The 10,640-nt window shown below is 45.7% G+C and overlaps 1 protein-coding gene across 4 annotated transcripts in view; it reads left to right on the top strand.

Annotated features, from left to right (window-relative positions):
- Positions 1 to 7,800, top strand: part of arhgef18b (rho/rac guanine nucleotide exchange factor (GEF) 18b) — a 44,247-nt gene extending 36,447 nt beyond the window's left edge. For all 4 annotated transcript variants that reach the window (XM_085152898.1, XM_085152897.1, XM_085152895.1 and 1 more), the window contains 3 exons: positions 4,511 to 4,838; positions 5,184 to 5,327; positions 5,707 to 7,800. In XM_085152898.1, the coding sequence (XP_085009024.1) occupies positions 4,511 to 4,838; positions 5,184 to 5,327; positions 5,707 to 5,987 (753 nt within the window). In that variant the 3' untranslated portion in view covers positions 5,988 to 7,800. The remainder of the gene's footprint in view (positions 1 to 4,510; positions 4,839 to 5,183; positions 5,328 to 5,706) is intronic.
- The last annotated feature ends 2,840 nt before the right edge of the window (positions 7,801 to 10,640 follow it).

Genomic DNA, 10,640 nt, shown 5'->3' with positions numbered 1-10,640 from the left:
TGCTCAGCTTCACACGGTGACCTTTGACCTCGTGCATTCTCACAGATTTCACGTTAGGAACCTTTTTAATGCCCCAGACCTCAGTTAACATCTAGACTCAGGATGTACACAAACATAACCAGCTGATGTGAATTATTGCAGTTATCATCTCATTACAAGCTGCAGAGGCCTTTGACTGTGAGTCACATCTGGAGAGCTTCACAGTGGCTCCAGGAGAACCACATCCCTGCTCTGATGCAGCAGCTCTGGGTGAACTGACCTAATCCTCTGTCATGAGTAATCTTCTAATTATAGAGGCCTCGGTGACGGTGAAAAAGATTTCTGTGAAGTTTGTTGCATGAACTGCAAGATGAGACCTGAACTACATCACACTGACAACCTATGTAATCAGTCTTTGTGCGTGCATTTTGTACATGCGTGCAGCGTCTATGGGTTTCAGTTCTATACTGTTGGCTGGGACTCTTTTGGCTGTTGTTTGGAGAGATTTGGATGTGGTTTCTTCTCCCTCTGTGTCAAACACATCAAACGGTCTTTTCATTAGCTACACCCGCAGGATCTGTTCCAGGCTTCTGGCCAAGTTGATATCAACAGACATTTATTTGCCATCAAGCAAAATTAGGACTCATCAGCAATCGCAGAGAGCTTTGATTAGACTCATAAACAGAGAAAAAAATGCTTCTGTGTGTGCATTTCTTAACATACGTGAGCAACAACTGTGCAGGTTTTGACACGTTCTGACTGAAGAGAGCATTTTTCCCTCTTTGTGTTATCTCGTCTGATCTTAGTTGGCCCTGGGATTTGGGTTGGCTGTGGTCCGATTGCTCATTACTCTTGTAATTGGACGGTCATAAAAGCCAAGCGTTGCTGAGGATACATCTCGATTTTTAGGTTTAAGTGAACGTAAACAACATGAGCGGCAGATCAAGAAACAGTTGGCCAAATTGCTCCATGCACCAGTTGTTTCACGAGCAGTTGAATGGGTGTACCTAAAAATGTGGCGGGTGACTAGGGATGGGTATCGTTTAGGTTTTATCTGATACCGGTGCCAAACCGGTACTTTTGAAACGGTGCCGGTGCTTAAACGGTGCTTAAAGAATGGAGAACACAAAATTGGTCCAAAAACCTCTCATGTTCAGCTGTTTTTTTGTAAAAAGATAACAATGTTAGCCTTTTCTGCAGCTATGGGGCATATATGGTATCACTCTTGGCTGGAAGCAGCTTAAACAATGGGAAAAACACAAACTTTGTCCAAAAACCTCTCATGTTTAACTGTTTTCCACTTTTTCTTTGGTCATTTTAGCCTTTTTGTCCAGGGTGAAGGGAGTATCTGCCATCAAACAAGAAGACAGCTGCATGTAGCTATGATGATGTTTGCTAGTTCACCTTACATGCATTAATGTAATAACGTGGTTAGCCTACTCAACGTAAATTACACACGAACAACATTAAGCTACTCACGCAGAGAAGAACGGCTGCTGCTGCATCATCATCCTCATCATTTCTGCTACACTGGCAGGGCTAGGGGCCAGGACTCTCCTCTTCGGGTTTTTGGGGGATGTTGCTAACTCCGGGTCGATAACAGGCACCACACCTGCAGTAGATGTGCTCGGTGTGAGGTCTCGCAGCAAGTTATCAAATACGGCGCATTTCTCGGCTTTTAAAAAAACGCTATGCGTCGCCAGGTGTTTCATCAGATTTGAGGTGTTACCTCCTTTGACAGTATCACAGTATCAGCTTAAAGCACTTGTTGCAGCTGCTGAGTTTGCATCTTTTGCTGTGAAGTACAGCCAGACTTTGACGCTTCGCCTTGGGCGTTTTTAATCTGTAGCTCTGCTCTAAAAGAACGTACGTACCTGGACCCGCCTACTATCCTCGGAAACGTAAAATGATTGGCTAGAATCTAAAGTGTGTCACAGCTCAGGAAAAAAAAGCACCGAAATGTGGCTGCTTTTCGGTCTGGTTACTACCGTTTATGGCAGAACCGGTGCCATCATGGCACCGGATACCGGTACCCATCCCTACTGGTGACTGACGTAGAGGGCAGCGCGAGACAACAGGAGCAACTCAGAGTGAGCATGAAAGCACAAAGGTGGAATAATTAGGAGCCAAACATGCATAACGGTGTTATTTAGATCCTCTATGATTTCTTTATGTGACTAAAACATAAAGTCTGCAAAGGAAAAAACAAAAGTTCTTGTTGCTCTTTGGCTTTAGCTCCAGACTGATATTAATTGCTTTGTGTGTTTCTGTGTGAAAGTCACAGCAAACACTCATCAACACCTCACCATGTGCACAGAAACCTAAAGGCCTGTTTCTGGGTTCTTCTATAATCAGCTGCAGTTGCTTTGTGGAGCTGAGCGCTCGAGAGCAGATATTTTCTCTGAGCCATCTGTCACTGTAGCTATTCCACCTGTTAGCTGCACACTGTGTGCAGTACTGTTCAGTCTTTAACCACAATATTAGCAAATTACTCACAGTCCACGTGAATCCTTTGCTCTGAGAGAGGAAGGTTTGTGTTTTACACTCAAAGTACTTTTACTGGAGTCTTGGAGAAAGTTTTTTTTTTTGGGATTAATAAGGATTTTTAAGGTAATAACAGGCTGTGACATGTTATTGATAAAGCTGCAGTGTGTTGATCGTTGTTGGTGACACAGCTGCTTTCTTTCTCTGCAGCCGGTGAGCGACTGAAATAAATTAAAGTTCCTCCACATGTTTGTTATCTGTAGCCAAAGAGAATCGACTGAAGTCTCAAACTTGTGCTGAGTGGAAAAGATGGAAATGTTTGATCTTTTGATTGATGCGAGACTTAAAAGATTCATCAGGCATTAAGAAGAAATGTTGCCTAATAATTTTGTGCCATGAATAACTGCTGCTGTGAAACGCCGTGTCCCAACATGGTGCTTTCTCCGAGTTATTCCACATTCAGCAACTGTAGGATTTACTTAGGTGCAATTAGGTTTTGGATTAAACGTGTTTTGTCTGCTAATCTCGTGACTTCAGCCTGGATCAGCTGCAAATTAACCATAAAACACATTTTTAACGTTACTGTTCAACACGTGAATTGCTCCCGAGCTGGTGTTGTCAGCATATAGAAGTCTTTGTGCAGGGTTTGTGGATACATCATGATATGGGAATATGCAGGCTGAGAGGAACCTGGCTCTATAATCAGCCAGTCCAAACCCACCATTAGCAGCACCCTCTGGAAGGCAGCCAGCGCTAATTGTTTATGTGCTGTCAGTCAGAGCTCTTTGTGCTCGGCAGCTCGAGCTGGTTTACTGCCCTGGAAAGCTGCTGTTTGCGTCGCTTAAAGCAGATCACCTTGTTGTGGGAACAATGAAGGATCTGTGTGCCGAGATGAGTGAGTGCCGAAAGAGGAAAAATTACGGAGAAGAAGCAAAACCGAGGGGTCAAGAAAGGATGAATGGAGACCACAGAGGGCCCCTTCACTGTCTCGGCTGGAGGAAGCTGCAGTCTGCACACACGAGAGCGTCCAGATGAGTCTGCCTGCAGTCAGGCGTTCCCCGTCGCCACAGGAAGTGCTCAGCAGCAGCATCAATCATGTCGCACATGGACTGCTCGCAGACAGGGTGATGCCAGGCTTCAGCTTTGGTCACAGAGAAACTGATATTTGTACAACATTAAACTCTGTTTAGAGGAAGTTTATTTGTATAATTAAGACCATCGTAGTAATCCCCAAAGATTTCCTGTCTATTATTATCATCATCATCATCATCATCACCCTTCTGATTGGTAGTCGGCCCATTGTTCTGTGACTTCCTCTATAATGTCAGATAAATATCCTTCTCCACCATAACTGGGTCACCGTGCTGCAGACGGGGATTAGCAAAGTTTGGTTGTGTCGTATTTCTTACAAACGTGCGCTGAAAGGAGCCTTTGTGGCGATGAAACCTGTGGGGTTGTTAACACAAACAGCACATCCCTGCATTGTTGCAGAAATCCTCCTGGTCAGTCTCACTGAATGCAGCTCGGACGCTAACGTCGACTCGGCCTCGAGATCGTCTTTCCTCCCTTCTAGTAATTAAGTGGAAAATGCGATTTCTATTATGCGCTGATGTCACCGGAGCCGTTTTCTTGTTCGCCGGCTTGTTTAGCCGTCCTGTTCGTTTTGTTCGACGCGCCTTTGTGTGCTCACGGATTATTGAGGGTTTTATGTTTCTGATTTTCTGTGTCTGTGTCTCTGTGTGCATTGTCCTCAAGCAGGAATCAAAAGCTGCACCAGATGTACCAAAATGCTGCTCAGCAAGAGTCCAATGTGTTTCTGATTCCCTCTTTAGCCCGTAAATACCCGGCGCCTCAGCAGATTTGATGACGCCCTGCCATTACAGAGGGCAGACGATTTATGGCGTGCGATCTGTGTATTGTCTGCAGTTGTTTGCAGTTGTGTTCTCATGCACACACACACACGGGCTGTGCAAACATTTGAACTGTGATTCTAAACTGAATCGATGCATCGATATGGAAGAATAACCCGTTCTTTCCTGTCCTGCAGGTGGCTCCCCTTTCTGGAAGTCTAAATGGAGACCTCCTCATGTCCTCCGGGTCCATCGACTTGCCTCCGAAGCCGCTGGTGCGCGGCAGCATGTCCGTGGCGCAAGCCGACTACCCGGAGCGTCCCGAGGTGATAGTGCGACGTGAGACGGGCTCCTCAACTTTGCCGCTAAAGACGGAGGTGCCGCTCCATCTCTTCAGCACCACCAACCAGCTGCACAAGCCGGTCGGGGTTCAGCAGCAGATCCCCACCAAGCTGGCGGCGATCAACAGCAGCAAAGGGAAAGGAAGCAAGAGCGGCAAAGCTTCGCATCGCACCGACAGCACCGGTGAGGCGCCGCGATCGTGACCGCTCATCTTGCAGACTTGATATTAAATGGCCACAGGTGTAAACACTATACAGTGCAGTCGTTTTAGAAAGGTCCCAAAGAAGGTGATAACGGTGCAGGTCGTCTTTGCTCACACTCGTGTGAGACTCTTTACTCAAAGCAGTTTGTAAAGCTCTTTTTTAGCAAAGCACTCTGGATGTTGGATGTTTAAGCCTCTCCTCCCGTAGGTGATGTTAGTCTGTGCAGCAGACCTGCGCTCTGATCAGTCGTCACTGGCTCAGGCTCATCAAACAGTGACCTCGTCTAATCTGATCTCTCTGCCCCCCTCCCTCGGTCTCCCCGCAGCCTCGCTGGACATGAAGCAGGTGCTCCCGCTGAAGCTTTCCACCAAAGAGGACAACGCCCACAAGGTCAAGCGCTCCGTCAGCCCCCACCAGCAGGTTCCAATATTGGCCCCTCCTCAGTCGCACAGCCAGCATCACCACGCAGGTATCGCTGCGCTCGCGCTCGCTCAATCAGACGAACTCAAACACAATCTCGTCTTTGCTGCATTTTTAATCTTGGTTCTCATTGAGGCAAACAAAAGAGTTGCGTTCTCCACCTGGGCAAACCCGACCCCACCCAGTCACATTCCTCTCTGCATGCCCACCTCACCCTGTGTAAACACCGATCAGTTTCATGTATGATTAATGTCAATGTGCTGCTGACACAGACGTTTTAATCCCGTCCTCTCTGCTGCAGCTAACAAAGAAAACAGCGCTGGCAGCATTTTATGCGACTACATTCCTGTATGAGTGCCCGCCTGCACCGAGCTGCTGTCAATAACTGTTTGCAGTAATTCTTTGTTCTCTCATTGCCTTTGCTGCAGATCAGCCCACTTCTCTAGACAACGCTGGACCAGACATGCAGTCTGCCTCCCACCCTCCAAATGTTCAGAAGCCCCCCATGCCTTCTGCACAGTCCCATCCTCAACCCTCCGTGCAGCCTCCCATCGTACCTCAGAGCACCGGCGCTCTTCAGTTCCACTCCCCCGCGCAGCCGCAGAGCCTCAATCCCAGCGCACAGGTTCAAGGGCTCAGCCACGGCCTGCCGCCGCCCTACAAGTTCACCACAGAGGACCTCAATAAGGAGGACGTCATCTTCTTCTGAACTCACGATAGAGGAAAAAACCAGTCCAGGGATTGATTGTCATCCCCATTAAACCACAAGGCCCATTCTGAAGAGCACCTTCATGCGATCAATGCAGACGCATTGTTTCAGTAAGGCTGGTGAAGTCTGTTGCAGGGAGGAGGGCTGCAGTGGTTCACACGGAAAGAAAGACGCCGTTTGTTTTTAATAACCCTCATCTGGCCCTAAACCGCCAGCATTAGTTAATCGTTTAATCTTATTTTATTTAAGTTTTAGTTTTATATCTAAACTCAATTGGCTGAATCATGAAGGAGAGACCTTTGGCAAAACAAAGGCTCCTTCCAGAGTGAAAAAAAGGTGTAAATGAAGTTTTAGATCCAAAGACACGAGCTGTGAGAGCTGAACAGGATGTGACTGAAAGGAAGAGAAACTGTTGTTGAAATCGGGACAGTCGGTGAAGCGATGGAGATCTTACGGCACCTGGAACCATGTAAAAGAAACTCTAACACTGTCTGCTCCATGTTTCATTTGCACAGTGTAAATACTTCAGCCCAGACAAACTGTGTAACTTTACAGCTGTTAAGATGATGAAGCTTCCTTTCATTTTGTTATTTGTCTTAATTGTGTTTATCGATTACGTCCTTGGTTTTTCGTCTTTTTATCAAACCCGTCTTGTCTAAGCTGCCGCGTCCTGTTACTTCATTTCAACCCAGGGGGAGTTTGGCTAATAGTGCAACTAATGAAGCTCGTGCAGAGTGAGACAAACTCGGAGTCTTTGTCACATAGTTTCAACTCTTGGCATCATTTCCCCGAACGCTGGGTGTTGAATAACAACAAATAAATGTTTCATAAAAATGAGTCGTTCCCATCTTCATCGTTTGTTGCTGACTCTGAAACATAACTAATACAAACTTATTAGCATCAGCTTCAATTGTAAGGCTATAATTTCCCCACACTTATACTTATTCAGGAAGCTAATTGCAGACGTCTGAGTAAGTCGCCACTTTACTGAGTTTGTCTCACCGCAGGAAGCCCCTCCCTGCCCCCCATCATCACTTTATGAGTCACATCTGTATGAAACGTGCTGGTGGAGCTCGAGTGGGTGTCCTGTACATTTCATGCTGGAAGCTATTTTAAAAGCAATCTTTAAACTGCTTTAGTTTTCTTGTCAGTCGCCTGAATAGAAAAATAAGACAACATATTGGAACGTAAGCGTGTCAGGAGAGAGGATGTGGGCTCGGATACTGACAAGGATCAAATGTATCGTGAAATAGAACATTTGGTTACAATATAACCCCGGTTCTCTGAGTAAAGAGACTGCCTGTCCAGCTCCATATATGGAATATACAGGCTGCACATTTGGTTACATTGTAACTCTGGTTCTCTGAGTGGACGCATCACCCGACATATTCCATATATACAGAGCTGGAGATGCTCTGGACACAGTGGAGAGCTGTATCCTCTGCTGTCTGTCTGGAGAGGACGCAGGCTGTTTGACGCAGACATACAAACGTGCTGTAGGTCACATTCAGCTTTTCCAATATCAGAATTTGAGTAAGATAAACGATCACACAGGAAGGAAGCGGCTTAAAGGTTCTTTAGTTTCCATTTCAATCCACGTGAGTCTTATTATTATTATTATTTTTAGGTTTAATGAAATTTTAATATTTTTGAAATGTTTTTGTCACTCGAGCTCATTTTGATGACTTTACAGTTTGTAAGAAAGAAACCTGGCTGGTACATTTCAGCCCGTTCAGGTTCGAGTTTCTGTTGACTGTGTTCTGTATTTATTGTTTCATCAGCCTTGTCTTAAATCTCTGTGCCTGACAGAAGAGCGATGCTGTGACAGCTGTGGTTTGTTCCTCTGCACACGTGTCAGAGTTTGTTGGTGTCTGAAGCTGTGATCACAGGCTCGACTTGGAGCAGGTTTTTGTGTATATTATGTATATTATTGTACATACTGGTCGCCCTCCTCCTACACAGTGTCCGTTATGTGTATTTCTGTATATACACTTAAAATACACACGTGTGTGTACAATCTGGTACTGTTTCACCTTCCAGAAATCACAATCGTTCATCATTTGCTGTGTAAACTCTGCCTGTCGGCTCTCTGGTCCTCGTCGCAGTTTCACTGAGTTCATGGATGAAATGATCCACTTGGTTAAACCAAAGAGGCGTTCAGCTGACGGGGCTCCGTGTCGTGCTTTCTCACTAACATTCACACTTTGATGGATGCACTGGAGTAAAGCAGGAATCGAACCACCAACCTTCCGGTCAGTAGATGAGCTGCTCTACCGCCTGAGCTGCCGCCTCATCTCAAATATCGCTTTAGTCACAAATGATTATTGGCTTATTTACATTTTTATTCACCTGATATGTAGTGTGTGAGTTTCTTGTATTTATGGACTGACGCTCACGAGTTCACAGGTTCATCAGCCAGCTTCCTCTGGTGGTTACTTAACAGCTGAGATCATGAAGATCATCTCAGCTGAAAAAGCCACTTAAGCTTCGTCACACTTTTCGGGACGTTTCCTTCGGTCTGTATTTCTGTTTCCGGCTCGTGTTCGAGTGCTTTGCTTCTTCAGCTCCAGACTTTAATGAAACCTCAACGGGGAGATGAAGGCTGCCTTGTGGATCAACTCGAGTCTTAAATGTTGCTTGGCTGTAGTCTCGTTTCTGTTTTGTGGAGGCCGGTCAGTGGCGTGCCCGTGGACGCTGTGGAAACATTTTTAATGCATTTGTTGTTTTGCTTTGACACATTTGTTGGACCTGTAATGTGTAAATACTTATTTTATTTCCTCTGCCAACCTTACACTAGTCACTTTGGATAGTAGCATACTTGAAAGGGAAAATGAATGTCCAGAATGTGTTGTGAACTTTTGTTTAGTGAAAGCTGTCTAATGACGTTTGTAGCACACAGCAAAACTGATGCTTTTTTTGTACCGTTTTATTCACTTTGCGACTTTTAGGATGACCTGCGGACACAAACTGCTGAATTAGAAACATTTAGTAATAAAAAAGTTGAAATCTTTTGGCTTTGTTTGTCTCTTTGTGCCGAGCGTTTGGATCATTGCTGTTTAGTCCAAAGTCGAGCGCGCAACTAAATGTGTGTTTGCTGGCTGCGCACGTGCAGCGTATCATTCTGACTCTTACGCACTTTTATTCACTGCTCGTCAAAATAATCCTGACCACCCAATTAGCTGGCACCCGTGCCATCTCCCAGTGTCTCGGAGGTGCCGCGGCGGTGTTATTGACCCTGTGTTTAGACGACTTAATAACAGTCTATTCCCAGACGAGGATCTATTCAGGTGCTGCGGTTGAAGCCGTTCAATCCCTTCGTGGACATCGCTAACAGCGGGGCTGCCAGCTCCTCCCTTATTGTCCTTCTGGCTGGGAAGACGCTGCAGCAGCGGCCAGTTTTTATTGTCTGCTGTCATTAGTGGCTTTCCTCTGTCTCCTCTCGACAATTATTTTTCCAGGCTGCTTCCCCTGCGGAGGGAAGCTGCACTTTAATCTGTCTTTGTTTCTGTCTCAGTCCTTCCACTGCTCTGCCCAATTCCTGTCTCCCTGTTTCTTCCCTCTTCTCTCATCCAGCGCCTCCGATCCATCTCAGCCCGACTGATTCACAGCTCGAAGGCGGTTTATGTAATGCTGTTTGCAGGAAGTCAGGAGTCAGAGTTGTTCTCACCGCAGAGTTAAACAAATAGATTCTCCGCAGAGCCCAGACGTGCAGACAAACAGGCTCGTAAAACACTGAGACTAATCTGGGTTTGATGGGCTCTGTGTCGCTGTGGTTGTTGTTCAGAGCCGTTAGGTCATCATGGCTACTTGGAGCCATGTTTTTGTTGTCATCACTCAAAAAATAATTTACCTCCTCTCCACCGCCGCTGTGGCATTATTACATCATCTTAAGTGGAGAGTCCCCACATTTGGTCACATATTGATTTCTAACAAACAAATCAGCTTTTCTTCAACGCAAAATAGTTTTTCATAATAAAAGAATTTCCCTCAAGCTGCTCTAAGGTCTTCCTCCCATAAATAACTGGGGAAAACATCCGATGTTTAAATTGTTGAGGAAAATTTACCATTTTAAGAAAGAAAGTCGGGAGGCGGGGCTAGATTGTCCAGCACGTCCCACAGATGCTGGATTCGATCGAGCTCGGGGGAATCTGGAGGCCGAGTCAACACCTTAAACTCATCGCTGTGCTCCTCAAACATTCCTGAACCATTTTCCTTTGTGGCGTTGCACATTATCCCGCTGACAGTTCACAGACTTCAGGGGAAACCGTTTCCATGAAAGGTCATTGATGGTCTGCAGCAGTGGTTTAGCAGGTAGGTGGTAATCACCTACCTGAGCAGTGAAGCATAAAGGACACCGGGGTTTAATTAAAAGGGGTTTTATTGACCCCAAAATATGAAAATATATTTAACGAAGCCAAAAAACTTAAACAGGCAGACCAATAAAAGAGGTCAACTCAATAAACTCAACTCAGAATAATATAAGATCCACTGAGCTGCTGAAATGACACAAGGGGAACTTAAATACTGGTTTAGCGAAACCAAATGACACAGATGAGGGGAACTAAATGGCTGCCATATAACCGACTAATACAAACAAACGTGTACCCCCCCCCCCCTCCCCAGGCAATGAAGCATGTGGTTTCACCCGATTAG

The sequence above is a fragment of the Neolamprologus multifasciatus genome, chromosome 23, assembly GCF_963576455.1.
Source record: "Neolamprologus multifasciatus chromosome 23, fNeoMul1.2, whole genome shotgun sequence".
NCBI lineage: Eukaryota > Metazoa > Chordata > Actinopteri > Cichliformes > Cichlidae > Neolamprologus > Neolamprologus multifasciatus.
The sequence above is the reverse complement of the archived record's forward strand: the minus strand, read 5'-3'. Positions and strand labels throughout refer to the sequence as shown.